A 19,240-nucleotide genomic window follows, 5' to 3' on the forward strand; every position below is an offset into this window, starting at 1 on the left:
TCCCAAGGGACTCTGTCAACCAGTCTCCTGAACAGGCCAAAGTCTGCCCTCCGGAAGTCCAAGGTGGCAGTTCTGCCAACCCCCCTCCTTACTTCAAGAATTGAAAACTCTATCATTTCATGATTGCTATGCCCAAGATGGCCTCCAACCATCACATCACCCGCAAGTCCTTCTCTGTTCACAAACAAGTTCGCAAACAATTTCAAAGCAATTCTCTGCCTGTTACAGCAAAGCACTGTAAAATGCATATGTTCAGAGCTGAGACCAGACATAGGACAAATTAGGTAGCTGTCTGAAGCATCAGACTAACCTCTACAACAGCATTTGCCACCTCTGTCCTCTCTCATTTCTCCCAACACGACCACGTACATTCAGTTTGTTTTTCTGGGGTTTCCTCACTCTCTATTCCAGTTCTTCCTCTCCTGTGGCAGGATCAACAGGGCTCTGACCAAGCACTGAGCCCCTTGTCCTGGGGTGACAAAATTCATTTTTACTTAAACTTTGTGAGAACATGCTAGTACTTTTTTGAGGCAGGTCTGCAAACAGCAGACTATGTTTATAGCTGTGCTAGAAATCTGTGTTGTGACACTAAGTACCTACTAATCATCAGCGTATTCCAGTTGAAACAGGATATGTGCTTGCAACCTGGGCCTCACTGATCATGACCTTGGATGCCTACTTAAATATTTCCACAGAATATACCCCACAGTCATACACAAACACGTTGCTTCTCCCTCCCTGACATACACAAGGTTTTTTTGCCAACAGAATTTCTGCAAACCTGCTGTCTCTATATACTCTATATATTGGTGTTTGCTAAGCCCATCTGCTGATTATAAATAAAGTGCTGCAAGAATTGTAATTTGTTTCTACAACAGCAATATTCTGTTTATTATATATTCGGGTGGCACTGCTCCCAAGGCTGAATTGTTTGCTGAACAGCAATGTGGTTGTTGGCAGTACTCTGATACTGTTCTGTTGAACTTTTAAAAGCAAGTTTTAAGCATAGATCATTTACTTTGACAGCATAATTTTCTCAATGAAGCTTTTAAAAAGGATTCCTAAAAGCAGTATTCTTATTGGGGTTCTCTCGTGATCCTGTAGAACCAGTTATTTTTTCTTTGCTAGTCTAGCAAATGGGGCTAATCCATAAAATACCTAAGGTTTGGGGAAAAAAAATTACTCTCATAAATATGTTTTGTAAGCCCAGGTTCTTAACATATAGCTATACATGATGGAGGAGGAAGAGAAATGCTGACATGAGTGTAGAAAAATGATAAAGCACAGCTCTGCAGACCTTACCTTTTAGTATGTATGTATGCATATAAAAGTCAAAACTGTGTTTTATGGTAGTTTTTAATTCTGTCTTTTCACAAGATGCAAGCACTTGTTTGCAACTGTAGTGTTCTTTAAAAAAAATCTGGAAGTTTCAACTTTTAATCATGCATGCAGATTATTATCCTTGTACATATTTTTCAGCTCTGCTGTTCTTCATGAAGAAAATACATAATTAATTTGTTTGTTAAATCTTTCCTTATGTGATTTTCAGTCTTTAGTTAAGAATAGAATTCTGAAACTCTTCATGGTAATTTTTCTTTTCAGAGACTAATGTGCCTATTAGATGTCCTGATCAATGGATATCATATGCTGGTCACTGTTACATAATTCACAGGGACCCCAAAATATGGAAAGATGCCTTAACATCTTGCAGGAAAGAGGATGGGGATCTGGCGAGCATCCATAATGTTGAAGAGTACAGCTTTGTTATTTCTCAGCTTGGGTACCGTGAGTATTTTTTTATAATAACTTATATATATTTATAGTAAGAAAATAAAGAGTTTTGTATATGTCTTACCTGTTAATAAAAGGAGAGACTGTTTAAAAAAAAAAATTGTCCTGATCACAGGGTGCAGAAGGAGTTAAATTTTAAATTTAAAAAAACTTTGGAAGAAGAAAAACACAGTAAGAGCACGAAAACCAAACGAACTGTACTGTCACAGAAAAGCTGTGGTCAATGTGAATTGCATCAACCCCAAACTCTTATTTCTTTGTGTCTGCTTCTACCTCCTTTTATACAGATTAAAACAATTTTCAACCTTTTCAGAAGCTGGAAGGATTTTTACTATTGGTCTGCAAAGATAGATGAGGGGAAGCAAAGTCCGTTGGTCAAAGACAGTTTGGGAAGATCTGGGTCCTATTACCAGCACTGCCATGTCCTTACTTTTCAAGTCATGCTGCTTGTGTTTCTGCTGAAAAACGAAGCTGTCTGTCCCAGTATGTGATTCAGATGTGCCCCAAATCAAATATGGTACTTAGGTGCTCGGTTTCTGAGCACACACTTGAGTTGTTGCAAGGCAAGTTAGGCTACAGATGCTGTGTGTTCATTAGGGGAGACGCAACGATGCTGACGCTGAGGCAATTTTGTGGTTGCTATTGCTTTACGTGAACCTGATTTTGCATGTAAGATCTGTTAACTGCTTTTTGATGGGAGGAGCAAGTTCACACCTATGTATGCTTCTTCACAGTAACCAATCCTATGTGTGCTTTTAGTGCCAGGTAAGTGTGAGTTAGCTTATCCTTCACTGAAAGTGCAGTAAGCTGCCTTGAGCTGCAGTGTAACAGCAATCTTGGAGTGGCAATCATAAAATAGCTGATATGCTTTAGTTTGTATCCTAGCCAACTCCATGGCAAGTTGTGCTTGTCCTCACAGTCCTGAAAGAGTGATTTGTTGTTCTTTCATGAACAACGTGAAACTTTTACTCTTTCCAAGGAGATTATTAGGAAAGGTGGAACCTCTTGATGAGACACTAAGACATTTGAAAGAAGTTAGGCTCTAAAGGAAATTAGTTGTATTTTCACCTTACTCCTTGGAAGTAGATTATTTCATAGTTTAGTGCCTTCTCCAAAGACCTTTCCTGAACTGACTGTGCTGCACTGTTTTTGTAAAAGTGAATGTTTCTGAAAGGCAAATAGTCCTGAAGGAAACCAGGCTTCTCACATGTGGCACACTCACTGTAACAGACTATTTTGAAAGCATTCTCTTCAGAGGAGTAAAATTGGAACAACTAAAGAAGCCTTTTAAGGCAGTTTATGACAGTATCCGATTACCCTTGTTCACCACTAAGATGAGAACACCATGTATTGCAGTGCCTAGAGAATCTTGTCTGCTTCAGAACTCTGTTGCAATAAGTGCTGTACAGAAAGAACAAAAGTTTATCTTTGTGCCAAACAATTCACAGTCCCATGATAAAACGAAGGAAGGGGTACAATGAGATGAATATTGTCATAGTAACTGAGCTTTTGTTGGCATCACCCACAAAGGAGAACTTCAGAGAGGAACATGAAGAAGAATAAAGAAGTGCATTCTGCATGTTTACACAGGAGTCCAGCATGTGATATGGCACAAACATGTCCCAGTGCATGTCTGAGAGAGTGGGAAACAGCTTATTTACAAGTGGCTGGGAAAAAAAAATCTTGGTACTTAGTCACCCAGATTTAGAGATGATTGCAAAACCCTATGACAGTATTTCTTCTTCAGAGGAGAAAATGTTATGTAGGAATGGCTCTTGGCCATTTCTGATTTGCATGGCTTATTTAGATGACTTTGCTGTAATCGTTTTGTTGAAGAATGCTGTTTATTGTTCGTATTACCATGGTGTGAGCCCACCATAGTTGGAGCTCTGGCCATGGATGAGGCCTCTGCTGTGCTAGGTGCTCAATAAACACAGACAGAAAGATTTTACCAGATAACTAAACAAGAAAGAAATTAGATAGCATGGATGGCAGTAGCTAAGGAGGGAATGAGAGCACGATGGGCAGCGGAATTGGAACAGGTTTCAATTTTGGTAGCATTGGAGAGTTTAAAGGAGGGTACTGAGATGTGATGTTGGGGGACTTCTGAACATGAAGAGCAGTCTGGAAGAAGAGGTAAAGGTGCCTCTCAAACTCAAAGGTTTGAAAATGGAGCCTGATGTCCTGTGAATCTGAGCCCTTCTTATTGGGGGAGAGATTGTAAGGACAGTATGGATGAGCTATGAGGGCTGACCATACTTAAGTATAATAAAGATGGGAGAGACAAGGGAGGGAAAGAGAAAGGAGAGAGAGTTGATTCCATTGAAGTGACAGGGTGGGAGGGTGATTTTTGCAGCAGCTTGGTTGGTCAAAATGGGAAGCCTCCATCTTCCTTTAACTAGCAGATGGGAGAAATGTCACAGGAGAGTTTTAAGTTGTAGGGGTATCTAGGAAAACCTCCATCTGGAGTGTGTTAATCAGAAAGGATTGCTTTGGGGGCAATGACTTTTAACTGTTTTACAGGCACTTCTGTTGCTAGTGACAGCAGCAACGGAAAAGAAACAGTTCCAGTTCCATTGAGAGACCCACTCCCGCAGCTGATGTCTTTCTGGGTGGGCTCACAATCCCATTTTTAATTTCCATGGGTGATTTCATTGTCAGGTTGACTGTGGTCAGTCTGGATGGAGGATGGTAAAGGAAGACTTATGGAAGAAGGCAAGAACTATGATAACAAACTGAACAGGAAAAACCTCTGAGTGCTATAGATAGGCTGTAGAAATGCAAGGTCATAAGTGGTGGCAAAAAGTGTTAAAAAGTAGTCTCCCTGTCATTCGTGAAAAATACTCATAATGAGTAAGTTCTAGCAACCAAGTAGTTCATACTCTGCTTGGAAAGACTGCTATCTAAGGAAAGGACTGTGCATGTAGTTGGTCAGTGTGATCTGAGTCATAGTGCTGTGGACAAAAGGATACACCTGCTGCCTTTAGCATCCGCTGGATGACAGACTATAAATAAATAAATAAATAAATACTAATTACAAAAATTCCCATTGCACTGAACAGAGTCATAAAATCAGTTCTAGAGAGGAATACCCTTTGGTGATGATGGAGTTCAGACTGATTATAAATGCCCAAAATTTTATTCCTCCTTATTCAAATAGTTTATTCAGAACAAAACTAGGTAGGAACTTTATAGTAGCAATGTGTTAGAGTGGAGTATTTTAAGCACAGATGAATAAACCTCTAAGAAACTGCTGTAAAGTAACATCCTTGATCAGCCCTGCACTTTCCTTCCAGCCAAAAACTAGCAGTTAACTCCATTAACTGTAAACTGAAAGAAGTCCAACAACTACACGAATTTCATTTTGCTCTGAAATAAAACAAAATATAGGAACACATGTAATGGGAAAACTTGCAAGTACTCTGGTTGTCAGCTCTAAAAGACAACACTGGGTGTCTGAGCATTAGAAAAGAGGCACTTCTGTCTTCACTATACTAAAGGTAGAAGGAAAAGGGGAGGTAGCATTTTACTTAGGTGTTTATTCATATCTTGTTACAAGAGTTTTGAGCTGGAAAAAAAGAATGAACCTGGTTGTGTTGCAACATAATTCAACAAAGAGAGTGTTTTGGCTGTTTTATACAAAGTTAAACACTCTTATTGTATTGCCGCTAGAGTGAGTGGCCTTTCCTGATGACTGGAGTGGATATATGAGGAACAGTCTGCCCTCTTTATGAAACAGGGAGCCTTAATTTCCTGTGACTGCCTTTTAAACTTCCTGACAATAAATTATTTTGTGTTCCACAAAGATAAAACTTCACATCATATAAAAGGACTGTTATCAACCTTGTTAATCGTATGTTTTAGAGCCAGCTGATGAGCTGTGGATTGGGTTGAATGACCTCAAGGTTCAGATGTATTTTGAATGGAGTGATGGGACACCTGTCACCTACACCAAGTGGCTTCGTGGAGAACCTACTCATGCAAACAACAGGCAAGAGGACTGTGTTGTTATGAAAGGAAAGGTAAAGTCATGTAGCTATTAACATAATTATCTTATCATTTCATTTATCATTTGGGCTTTTTTCTATGCAAGAGCACAAAAGTAAGGGGTATTACTGTTTGAAGCAGCCTATTTTAGAGTCTTATAGGTGTTACTTTTTTGAGGAAGGATTCCTGTTCAAGGTTGCCAGAAAGTTGTTTTTGTTATCTTCCCTGAGAAGCAGGCAAGTGGTGGCTTTCCTTGAAGGCAACTGACCCCCAAGATCCATATTTCTGGATTTCAGTTTGTGCATGTGGGCTTTTTTGAAGAAACTTTTAATTACACTATGGAGCACATGAACATGTAAATGCTTTTCTTCAGGAAGCTACGAAGACATTTTCAATATGTTTGGATTTTTTCTGCTTTGACTGAATATGGGATATACAGCTACCTTAAAAAATTGCACTAGCAATTTTTAATGATGTTAGAAATACTATCTTTAAAAGAAAATAAAAGCCTTCATTTTCTTTTTCTAGGCAAAGTTATAAATCTCGAGTCTAGGTGGATTAGATATTATGCTTGTATCTGCACTGCACATGAAGAGCTGTGAGAAAAGTGGTTAGCAATGGCATTAGTGGAAGCCTTTACTGAGTGACTGTATATCTACAATTAAAAGGCCGCTTTGAAAAGGTTGCCTTTTGGAATGTGGCAATGATTGATGACCTAGGTGTACTACAGGAACTGAGATAATACCTGGTATAAAAGTCAGTCTGCATGTGATGTTGCAAAATAGTATTTTTCCTCTTTGTGATAATTAAAAATATTAAACTTATCACCTCCTTTAGGGTTTACCTGTTTTATCAGGAGGGAAAAAAGTATTTACCCATACCAAAGGCATTTTCTTATTTTGCAGAATTCAAACTTGAGGGTTGTACTTTTGGTGAGCACACTTATAAATTGAAGAGGAGAACTAAAATTTTTTTCCCAATTGGCCTGAACACTATACAGAGCTTGCCTCATAGGGCAAGCCCGCACTCAAGCCCCAATAGGCCTAGTTTTCTAACTTGCTTCACTTAGGTGCGATCATCAACAGCAACAGTGGCATGTATGCACACAGCTGGTTCATGTGTTGCCATCATTCTGGTGCACAAACACTTAAGTTCAGAAATTGAGACTGAGTGCAGCAGGAGAGGGCTGAGCCAGCTCTGCAGCAGGAGGAAGATGTAGGGGACATAGAGGAGTTAGCAGGTGCGGCACTAGAAGAAGGTGAAAAAGGGACCACATCATAATTTCTAGGAAGGAATGAGGAAGAGAACTAAAACAGCATCCTTGGGAGAGCAAAACCACAGTAGTATCCATGGAAAAGGAAAGCCTGTGTAGGGTTTAGCATATTAACCTCCCAAAACTGAGCAGAGCTATGTGCATTTGTGGAGGTGTTCTCTGGCTGGGCCATAGTTCAGTTCTACAGTTTCATTGCTGTGTGAATTCAGCAGGGAGAAGGAACTTCATGGGCAGTCAGATGTGTCCGGAAGGTTAGAATTTGATGTGTGTTTTAGTGAAGAATTTTGCACTGGTCAGAAGCATGGGTAAGATTATAATTTTTAAAAAATTCTTCTCCATTGTATTAGTGGACATGCTCTGGTGAGAAGAGTGTAAATGTGTATTTCTTCCATAGCAACCAGGCCATGGTGCATATGGTAATTGAACAAATGGATTTTTAAGGGCCTGAGGATTTTTGTGCTCCATTGTCTGTGCAGCGGTTATGCCAATGCTGGTTGAGGATGTAGTAGACATTTTGTCTAACTTACAGAATTATAGGGTCAGACAGTGGAAGGAAGCTGAATGCTTAAATGTGAGGGTCAGTCAATTGAGGTTGTAAATGACAGTTGCTTCAAGAACTTTTATACTGGTCAAGGCTGGAGAACTTGCTCAGGAACAGGAGGTTTAACTACCCTCATCTGTTGGTGGGAACTTTGGGGTTTTAAGGTATTGTACATGGAAGTATTGGTGCAGAAAGTATTAGAGGAGGTTAGGGGCTGACAAGCATCTCATAATTTGACTAGTACTTTAAAAAAAGTACTAAGATTGCTCTTGATATTCATAGTTCCTTGATGCAATCTTTTTTTTTATTTATCTTTTTTTTTACAGTTTTTTTGAACATATAGGGCAGCTTAAATGCATTGGTAAAGCCATGATTTTTATAAGAATGACTTGACTGCCTTCAAACCAAGAGTTTCAAGAAAAACTTGAAAGGGGCAGAATTTGTTTTGTGTGTCTCTGAGGATCTGGATGGCATTTTCTGGCCAAGTGTTACAGAATTTTGGGGAACTTGAATTCAGGTTAAAAATCCCTATTTGTGTACAGAAGCTGAGATCCACTAGATTCTAATTTTCTGCAAGCCTAAGCAAATCACTTTTTGTGATAGTTTGAATTCTAGCACCTCTTGCATTTCTCTAGGAAAGAGACAGCTTCCTCAGTTTCTGTTGCAAGATTAGAGGAAAGACACATCTGGTTAATTCCATAAGACTTTAGGAGAAAGGCGAGGCAGGGAGAGATTACAACTAGACCTAGCAGTATCCTCTGGTGTAGGGCAGGAACAGCAAGGTCTGGAGTAAATTCATGCCACTCCGCAATGCCAAGCCCTGAACGAACCACTGCCAGTCTACCTAATGCTTTTCCCCCCTCCGTGTGGCCATTCATTGAAGCGTACTGGATAAGGAAATGGATGGAAAAATAGGAGTCATTCCTATTTATGCCCTCACCCTCACTTTGTATGGTCAGTAAAGTCCTGAAGTATATGCCCAGACTGAACCACTGGAACACACAAGCAGTTCAATTACAAGGAGGCAAGAATAGTTACAGATATATGCAGTGGCATGTGATTGCTTGTACGTGTCTAGGCAGCTCTGTTGATAGAAGATGACCTAAGATTATAAAAGGGATCTAACATTTGGTTGGGTATTAAAATAAAATTAATTCAATGGCCAGGGTCTTAAAGCATTAAGATTTGGACTCACTGGTCATGTCATGTGTGCCATGCTAAAAGTGGCAGCATTCAGTGCAGCCAGATAACCCATGATCATTGTTCAGAAGTAGAGTTTCTGATGGTAGGCTGGCACGCTTAATACTATGGTCAAGAACCAGCTGAAAATACCGTTTCAGGCTGCTGGGCCTTGACTTTGGGAAGGGAGGAAGCAGAAGACTCCGTCCTCTGGTAGACCAAGTCTTCTCTTTCTTCACCTAACACAGTGTCTGACAGTACAGAAGGATCTTGGGGCCCTCCGGCACTGAATATGTATTAAATGAGACTTGTATCTAAGCCCCAGAGGCCCTTTTAATTCCAACAGTAATAGATAGATATGTTTATGGCTGTAGTTATAAATAAAAGTAGTAGCCTGCTGTTCCATTCTGCTGCTTTAGAAGAGCTGTCATCCTGTCACTTGTATCAGTGCTCAAAAGCAATATGGAAAGCATGATGTAGGTTTTGGCTGAAGAAATAAAGGGCGTTTTGATTTGTAAAAGAGAAATCTGAAAAAAAGCAAAAGTCTTCAAGTGTACACAGCTTGTTACAGAGGTTGCAATCAATTCTTCCAATTATTTATTTAGTAAAAAAGCAGAATGGGCTACTTATGGTGGGTTTTTTTGTGTGTTTAAGAGCAGGTTTGCTGTAAACCAGCAGGGATATTTGAAATAAATTACTTCCTCTCTCACTTTGAGGGATTGAAATAGAGGATGTTTTGAGGTCTTCCAACTAAATATTTCTTTGGTTCTCAGAGAGTGTGAACTGTTATAAAAGTGTTCCATACCCATTGCTTTATGTGGCTGGTCTCTCTGCTGCTCATATATGTAGCAGCAGATAATTAGCCTTCAAGGATAATGAAAAAAAAGGAAGCACCAGGGATCAACAAGGATCACCTCCTTCCTAACAGGTGGGGAGCCACAAGCCAAGCGTAATAGCCCAGCTTGCAGGGACAGAGCCCATCCAGCCAGAGCCTGTCCCACTGTCCCCAGCAAGGGAGCAGGGCAGGTGGGGTAGGCAGCTGATGGCAGACCAGAGCCCATGTCCGGGATGATGAGGTGGATCCAAAGTCAAGCCAAGTAGCTGAGTCAGGATCAGGTCTGGAGAGAGTAACCAGGGTCAGAGACAATCCAGTGGTTGCAGGGCAAGTCCATAGTGACAAAGCAAGTCCAAGATCAAGCCAGAAAGACAGTCCAAAGGTCAGGGTCTGCATCAACAAGGCCCATAGCCAGGTACAGATGTTGCTGGAGGTGGAGACAAGCACTTCTGTTACGGCACAAGACAGGAATTGAAGGCCCAGGTCTGAGCTTAAGTGGACCCGCAGGGCCCATGGGCAGGCAGGTGGGTGGAGGCCCCAAGTGAAGATGGTCGGGGCCATTTAGGTCTATTGGTGCCCTCAGGCCACTAATGGAAAGTTAGAAACAAATTACGACAGTAAGGCATGCAACAATGCCATCAAAAAGGACTTCTGTTTATAACATGCTGGTTCATTGTGTTATGATTTTTGCCTATTTTTCATTGAATTTGGTGGTCATAGATGCAGTTTTATTTGAGCTCCTCCTTCATTACATTGTTTTTACTTTTAATTTTAATTTGACTCTGTACCTTTTGGACAGTGATGCAAATTAATGTGATACAAATTTGCTACAATTCAAAGAAGCTACCATTTGTCCAGTTTAACATTTTGAAAGGGTAGCTGTTGACATATGCTATGCTTTAGTTTTTCTACCATTCTTTTTGATGGGAATACTCTTTTGCTTTCTATACCAAGTAGTAAGGCAGACTAGTAATTATTTCTTTCAAGGCTAAATTTTAAGTGCTTGATGCTTGCCATCAGACCAGGTTTTCCCTTGGGTTCAAAAGTCAGTAATTTCTATTGTGAGAGTTATAGATTAAAAAAAACAGAACACATTTTAGCTATATACAGGCTTTTCATATATGTGGCTTTTGTGTAGAAAGCTAATTTTATTGTGGGTTCTGCTAAACTCTTTCAAAATACTTATCTATTAAATAGTTGATCATAGTAGGAGAAGTAACTTCAGATTCCATGGAAGTTGCACTAGCCAGTATCTCTTGGGATCAGCCATCAACTGACCAAAGCATAATTATAATTTGACTTTCCCTGGTTTTTGTTGAGGTTTGTCTACCTATGTAGACAGATATGGTTCCATGTATGGGCAGATTATTTTGGGTTGTTCACTCCTTGGCTGAAGTCATCTGAATCCATCATTTATTTTTATGGAATAAAATCTGCCCTTGTCTATGATACCTTGGTTTTAGTTAATGAGGAAGTAGGAGAACAGAGATATATTTGCAAAAGGCAGCTCATAAGACATGGTAAGAAGTCCCTAGAAATTACTGCATGAATTTCCCAGTGAAGACACAGTTGTGGGAAGACAGCAAAGGATCTTCCTGCAACTGGAGAGCCAAAGCTTCAGAGTAAGTTTTCCTGTGTTGAAGAAGTCTAAAGGTTATGCAAATGGTGCTGATTTCTTCCAAGCTGAGAAGGTCAGAGTTGTCGGTGGTTATCTGAAGTGCCTACCAGCCTAGTGAGACTGAGAAAGTAATGGTAGGAGATGATGAGACAGCCACCAATGGACTTGCCTTGCAGTCAGCATAGGCCAGAGAAGAAGACACAAGCACCAGCTGAACATCCTATGGTTCTTCATTGTTGTAGGCAGTAGTGTTGAGCTTTGGGTTTGTTGAGGCTCTTGGTGACTTTGCATACTGTGGCACAAGGGACTGTGTATTACCATGATGGTTATTTTACATTTCGGGGAGGGGGGGGGAGGGGAGGGGAAAAAAAAAGGAAAAAAAAAAAAAGAAGAAAGAAATTGCCACTAACTGCTATGATTTTCCTTTTACAAAAGTGGAGTCTTTAAGCCACAGGTGAGGGAATGCTTTGCACAGGGGTTTCTCTTCCGCAATTTCTTACTTTCAGTACAGCTCCCACTGAATGTCATTGTTTCTTCTGACAATGTGTAGTATGAGGAGTAACAATGTTAATGCTAACTTTGACAAGGAACTTTTTGCATCTTCAAAGTTTTATATAAGTATTAACTAAGGAATGTAGTCTTCTGGTTTTTTTTTTCTATTGCAACTGGATTTCTGAGGGGAGAGATGACATCTCCCTTTCCTCCTGCATGCTTATTAAATCAGTAGTCTTTGTAAAGATGGTGTATTGCTATCACCTCCAAGGGTTTGCTTTTCAGAGTGGTAAATAATCAAAGAAGGTGTAAGTCAATGGTGAATCAGCCCCAGTAGAAGTGAGGTTGGAATGAGGTTGGAATGAAGTACTGAAGTTAGGTGTAGGTTTTGCTTCTTTTAAAGCTAGAAAAAAATAATTAAATACTTAAAAGCATAAAGCACCTTTTTTGAAGACTAAATCCCACTTGACTGTTATGTTCTGTTCTTATGTTCAGGATGGATTTTGGGCAGACCATTCTTGTGAAAAGAAAATTGGCTACATCTGTAAAAGGAAACCCATGTCAGAAGCTCCTACAGAAGAGGAAACTATTGACATGGGCTGCCAGAGAGTAAGTGAAGAAAAAGGTGTCTGATCTGAATAGGCTGCTAGGAATGATTAAGAGGAGAAAATCCCACCTAGGTGACAGATGAAACAGGAAAAATGGGTTCTGTGTTATCATCAGAACAGTTGGCCTTCTCATTGCTATGGCAGATGGGATAGGTGATATGAATAAATCTAGGTTCTGACTGTCATTTGGCTTTTGATGCTCCCTTTCTTTTTCCAGAACTTAAACCAAAACTCAAACCTGTAGTCCCTGCAGCAGGCCATTTTTCCTTAATTGGCATTCAAGCCTTCCTAAGGCTGCCTGTAGCAGCAGTTGCTCTTCAGCTCTGCCTACAATTTTCTTCAAAATTATTCATAGCAGGAAGGGTGTGCTTGTCTACATACTATTCTCAAGGCTTTGCTGTGGTCTCTGGCAGTGCTCTCTACTTTGAAGAATTTGTTAGGAGTGCCTGAGCAAAATGAATCCATTGTGCTCCTTCTGAACTGCCAGCGGATCTATTGTTTATTTGGTAATGCTCGCCTTCTGGTAACATAACACTCAGTAATGCCAAAAAACCTACTGTAATTTGTTATGTCATAGGGAATTTTACTGGGTTTTTGTCTTCCATGAAGAAATCGCCTTTTCTCCCAAGTCTGCTTTACACAGCTGCAGAGGAAGTCTTTGATGTTTTTTCCCAGTATTTGTAAAAGAGTACCTGGGAACCTTACAAATATTCAACTGTTGGAGAAGATAAAGGGATCCTAATGCTTATGGGTGTTATCCTTGCCTAGAGAACTAAGTGCATGCTCGTAGAAAAAAGTCTCTCATAGGTGAGAAATTGAAAACCATCAGAAGAAAAGTGGTGTGAATTGTGGCTGGTCACAGCAAACTCTTCCTCTGTAAGCATATTCCTGAGTTAATGACATTTGAATGAGAAAACATTAGAAGAGAGTGTTAATGTTAGTTAATAATAAACAAACTTGTTTGAGATGTCATTCCCTTTCTGAAAAGCCAAGCTGAAATTTGCTTCTCAAGACCATTCTCATGATTGCACAATGCATATGTGCTAGTTATAATCCTACACCGAGCGCTAAAGGTGCACAGCAAAGCCTCTCATGCCTTCATAAGTGGAATGCACTGATTAAAAATGCATTGTATGTGAAAAATTGTTTTATGAAAGAAAATTTTAAAAAGCTTTGATCCTGCCTGTTTCCAGTCTGGCTTTTTCAGTTCAGTTGTTCCTTTGTCTAATGGTTAGCTGACAGTGGTATAAATCAGTTTTGTTTTGTTTGTTTTTTTTTTTTTTTTAAAAATGTTTAGAAAAGCTGCAACATATGCGATCACTTAATGTTTATTTTAACAGGGTTGGAAAAGACATGGTTTTTATTGTTACTTCATTGGAAATACATTTGTATCATTTTCTCAAGCAAATCAAACCTGTGGAAGGCATCAGGCCTTTTTAGCAACTATTGAAGACAGGTATGTAAAACTCTATTTGCATGAGGGGATCACATGAGGATTTAACATCTAGCATCATCTGAATATCAAAATAAAGATTCTGATCTGGACAAAAATCTTGCTTGAGAGGACAGCTATCTGTAGATACAGAACTTCTCACAGTTTTTGCATGCGTATTCAAATCCAGGAATTCAGCTTATAGTAAAAATAGGTGATGGCTATGAAATCACTATTGATATAGATGGTTATGTCAAGGAAAAAAATAGAATTATATTTTCTATTTCCTTAATTGCAGTGGCTTGAGTGAGGGATGCAGAATCCAATTTTGATTATTAAATAAAGAGGTATGGCTCTGAATTCCTTTCAAAAGGTAGTTCAGATGAGCAAGAGGATATAATTTTCACCTCTCTGGTCTTCTCGGAATTGAGCTACTTTTAAAAGATTTAAATAAGAAACCAAATTATGATAGAAGTGTTTGGTACCTGAAAATCCATCACAATTCAGCCAGGGTTCAGTGTGTGCTAAATTTCTGAACAACTGGTGCACATTATTGATTGTGGAATATTGGGAAAATGAAAGTTAGGGTTAAGAAACAAAGCTTATTTCACTTGCAGTTGACTCGATGCTTTATACTTTCTCTTATTTGTTTCTATATAATCTAAATAGATATGTTCTAGTGTGAAAGCTCTAGCTGTCACGGACAGTAGCTCTCTAAATGTAGGTAGCACTGCAGCTGTCATAAAAATGGTTTAACATTAATGTGGTCTTCAGACTATACCTTGTTAAGGGGAGACTTCTTTTATTTGCTTTGATTTCTTAAGAGCTGTTTGTTTAAATACCATAATGAACTATGACAGGCTTTACCGCTACATAGGTTTGTTTCCCAAACATAGCTTTTCCTTCATGATCATTGGATCTAATTTGCAGTGTTCCTTAGTTTGATAATTTAGTATCATACTACTCTAGCCTCTACTTCTGTATATTTCTCCAATAATGCTGAGATTCCTTTTCCAGTTTTGGATTTGCCTGAAACAAAAAGTCATTAAAATACAAAGGTACTAGAAACTCTCAAAAAATACAGTGGTATAACACATAAGTCATGTCAGGTTTCTTCTTTCCCACCAATTTCATGTCAGTCCGTGACTATGTCTCTTTCTTTACTGGACATCCAAAGAGAAGGCAGAATACTCTGGTATTCAAGCTTGCAAAATAGTCTATTATGTAATGTTTTGTTATGTGCTTTGTTCAAGTAAATCCATCCAAGCTACACTTTCAGGAAGGTACAGCAGTAATTTTGAGAAAATAACAAGCCTTTTACAGCTTTTTAAAATAAATTTAACAGTATTAATTTAACTGTTGTGTTCTTTTGAACAGGTACGAACAAGCCTATCTGACTAGCCTGATTGGGCTGAGAACAGAAAGATACTTTTGGATTGGACTTTCAGATGTAGAAGAAAAGGGAACGTTCAAGTGGGCTAATGGCGAATCTGTCTTATTTACGCACTGGAATTCTGAAATGCCTGGTAGGTATGGCTCTATACTGCTTAATGAGTCCAGTGCCCAAAATACATTGCTCACTACTTGAATTTTTTTACTTCATTCCTTAGCCCTTGCTTGATGGTATAATGACTAGTTGCTCTCAAATATATCTGGCTGCTTTCTCAAGCATGCAGTGCTGTTGCTAACTTCCTGCTTAGTGCTGAAATGAGTTTTTAACATGAGTTTGGGAAGAAACTTTAAATTGAGATCCAGTTTTTGATTTGTGTCTGTTCTGGGAAAGTCTGTGTCTGTACTACTCTGGAAGAGCAATCTCTGCAGGCATACTGCGCCCTGCTTGCAAGTCCTTGTTCAGTCATATCTCATAGTACACTTGCTCACTGCATGTTCTGAGGTGTGTGAGATCACAGCATGCATGAAGCATCTCTGGTCTTAGAGAAAATGGGATTGTAGGAAAAGACAAGAGGGCCAAGGGAAGATTTGTGTTTAATCTTTTTTTACTTAATATCTTTGCTAGATTAATTGTGATTTCCTTATTTACTAAGTTTTGTTGATGAAAACATTGCTATTTTTTTCTGTTCTAATAAAATTGTGGGAGTGGGAGGTCATTTAGTCTCTGACGTGATCATATTAGAAAGGGGATGGTCGTCAGCCTTCAAGGTTCTGGTGTGTTGCATTTGCCTTTCAGGAGATCCTCTGATTCTCTTTAACTTCAGTGTCTAAATGCTGATTTGAATGTGTCGGGTGGAGTGGTAAGGCTATGCAGACCATGAAGCCAATACTGGGCCTATATATAGCAAGTTCATTTTTGAAAATCTTAGTCAAATTCGACAAATCTGAGAAACTGGCTCTAACCACATCTTCAGTTTTAGGGGAGAATTTGTTGGATCGCAGGTTACGATGTTGCTAGAGTCAGCCACTGGAGGTGATTTGATGTGAGGCCCAAATCAGTATCTCAGATATGGATGAACCACAGATTTTCTTGCCTTTTTTTTCTTCATGAATTAGAATCATGGAATCACAGAATGGTTTGGGTCAGAAGGGACATTTAAAGACCATCTAGTGTCCCCCCTGCCATGGGCAGGGACATCTTGCACTAGATCAGGTGGCTCAAAGCCCCGTTCAACCTGACCTTGAACATTTCCAATGATGAGGCATCCACAACTTCTCTGGGCAACCTGTTGCAGTGTTTCACCACCCTCATCGTAAAAAAATTTTCTTCTTTATGTCCAGTCTAAACCTACGCTCTTTCATTTTAAAATCATTGCCCCTTGTCCTGTCACTACAGGACCTGGTAAAAAGTCTCTCCATCTTTCTTATAAGCCTCCTTTATATATTGAAAGGCTGTGATAAGGTCTTCCTGGAGCCTTCTCTTCTCCAGGCTGAACAACTGCAACTGTCTCAGCCCTTCTTCGTAGGAGAGGTGTTCCAGCCCTCTGATGATTTTTGTGGCCCTCCTCTGGACCTGATCTAACATTAGAAACATTTTTGACTCTGTACAAAGACTTACTTTCCGTCAGGATAGAATATGAAGATTTCTAAATTCTCATGACCCCCTAACTGTTGCCTTTGTGCATTCCTGTTTACAACTAGGAAGAAAGCCAGGCTGTGTTGCCATGAGGACTGGAATTGCAGGTGGATTATGGGATGTAATAAAATGTGAAGAAAAGGCAAAGTTCCTATGCAAAGTGTGGGCAGAGGGAGTGACACCTCCACCTGTTCCTACAACAACTCCTATTCCCCGGTGTCCAGAAGGTTGGGACTCAAACAATCGTATTAGTTTCTGTTTCAAAGTAAGTATGTTGCTTATTTCTGCATTAAGGTAGTTTCTATTTGCTGCACATATATGCAATAAAAATTGGTATACATATGTCTTACTGTTTCATAAGCTTATTTACAGATTATATGTAGAGGTCTTGTTCCCTTCTATTGAAATGCTCATGGTTTTGTTTATTCCGATAAAGTCTGATCTTCATGTCTGATCTTCTGATCATAATTTCCTGTTCTTTTAAGACTGAATTTCCCATTCTTTTAAGATTAAAAGTGCCTTTCTCCTAGTTGTTGTCTTGCAGCAGATGCTCCTGTCAGCAATGCAGTTTGCTAGCTTGGCTTAAAGACACTCATACTAAGCCTGTGTTTCACAGCGGTGAACACTCATAAAACTTATATTCAAAGTTCCTGTAATCCCCACAAAACAAGTTAATTGTAAGTGAATTGCTTTTGGGTAGATGATGTTTCTTGATCTTGTGATCTATATGGTCTATTTCATCTGATTGCAAAATGTTCTCTTTAGCCTTTTTCAAGAGGAGAGCAAAAGAAAACATGGCTTGAATCTCAAGAGTTTTGTCGAGCTATAGGAGGAGATCTGGCCTCCATTAATGGTAAAGAAGAACAGTATGTGATATGGCGTTCTATCGCGTGAGTATCTGTGGTGTGGTCATCCATTCACTTTAATTAACCTTTTGATCTTTCTGAAATACTTCATTTTAGGTGTATGTTTTTACTTCAGTATAAGCCAGTCTGGATTCATTATCTGCATCTGTATCAAACACATAGCAAAAAAGCACAGCTGATGACATAGCAGGAGTTGTATGACTAGTGGCAATCACCCCAGAAGCTAATGCTAGAATGAGATTGGCAAGATATTTAGTTGAGGCAACATTTATCATCTGATGTAAAAATATTTACTGTGGATTTGGGGATATTATAAAATTACCACAGATACCAGTTGTTTTCATATAAGCAAGTGTACAAATAGGGTAGCATTTGTGATATAAATCTGGTCAAGGTGTTGATTGTTTGTCATTTTTATGAACTAATCAGAAAGCAGAAGCAACTTCAGGTTCATTTTTTCCTACACAGGGAATGTGAAAAAGGTTAGTAGGTCCCTGAATTGTAAAAAAGCAGGTGTGAGATTTCTGAATGAGATCAAATACTCTTAAAAAGGTAACACTTGCAATATGACCTGAATAGACTGGGCTCAATGAACTTGTACGTACCTGTCTAACTAGGAAGCAAGACTGAAACATGACAGCCTTGCAAAATGCTAAAACCGTACTAGAATCTGAGCTATGTACTTACAGTAAGGAAGAAGTCTCAGATGCTGCATTACAACAAATTGACTCAATCAATTCAGATATAAATAGTAAAGTGTGTCTACTTGCAGACAATAATTAGCTTAAGGTGCTATTTTTTAAATGCGATTCAACTGCAAGTTGTAACTTTGTATTTGGAAACTGTTAAGTGCCTTTACAGAGAAAATGGAGAGTTGATAAATGGAGCACTGGTAGCTATTGGACCATTACACAAAAGTATTAAGCCACCTTATTTTCGGGAGTTGGATTGGATCTGGACATTTTCTTGATCAGTATTTCAATCTGTCTGAGTTAATGAATAGTGATAACAGCTAGAAGTGGTTGCATTTTAATTAATTTCCACCCTGGTGGAAATCAGCTTTAAGGATTATTTTTAGAGAAGCTTATTAATTGTTGTGCATGATAGATTATTAAAAATATTGTAATGTCCTTATTAGTTTTGGTTTTATGTTTAAACTTCTTATAAACGGGACATTTATTGTTTTGTTTTGTTTTGTTTTTAGGAACAATGGCTATTACCACCAGCATTTCTGGATGGGCTTATATTACTTGAATCCTGATGATGGCTTTGTTTGGAGTGATGGATCTCCAGTGAGTGATTTAATTTTCCACAGCTGTTATTTTGCATTCCCTGTGCTTCTCAAGTGTGTGTGGTGTATGTGTTTCTGTGTAATTTTATGCTTAATCATAACCCTCTACTGTGTCATGATCTCTTTAGGAAAGCTTATGAATAGCAATTTCATGGCTTGATTTTTTTGGCTAAAACATACTGATTTTTGATAAGAAAATGTGCCTTGAATCAACAAGAAAATTAAATTCATGTAGACTAAAAGGATGTTCTTATAAATGCAAGGATTTTTTTGAGTAAAAGAGTCTATCTTTAGTATTT

General features: G+C 39.0%; 1 protein-coding gene across 3 annotated transcripts in view; it reads left to right on the forward strand.

Moving 5' to 3' along the window:
• Positions 1-19,240, forward strand: part of LOC143157115 (macrophage mannose receptor 1-like) — a 66,735-nt gene that overhangs the window by 20,814 nt on the left and 26,681 nt on the right. For all 3 annotated transcript variants that reach the window (XM_076331640.1, XM_076331641.1, XM_076331642.1), the window contains exons 7-14: positions 1,603-1,785; positions 5,656-5,813; positions 12,212-12,325; positions 13,665-13,780; positions 15,134-15,282; positions 16,850-17,049; positions 17,550-17,674; positions 18,855-18,942. In XM_076331640.1, the coding sequence (XP_076187755.1) occupies positions 1,603-1,785; positions 5,656-5,813; positions 12,212-12,325; positions 13,665-13,780; positions 15,134-15,282; positions 16,850-17,049; positions 17,550-17,674; positions 18,855-18,942 (1,133 nt within the window). The remainder of the gene's footprint in view (positions 1-1,602; positions 1,786-5,655; positions 5,814-12,211; positions 12,326-13,664; positions 13,781-15,133; positions 15,283-16,849; positions 17,050-17,549; positions 17,675-18,854; positions 18,943-19,240) is intronic.

The sequence above is a fragment of the Aptenodytes patagonicus genome, chromosome 2 (assembly GCF_965638725.1).
Source record: "Aptenodytes patagonicus chromosome 2, bAptPat1.pri.cur, whole genome shotgun sequence".
In the NCBI taxonomy this organism is placed as follows: Eukaryota; Metazoa; Chordata; class Aves; order Sphenisciformes; family Spheniscidae; genus Aptenodytes; species Aptenodytes patagonicus.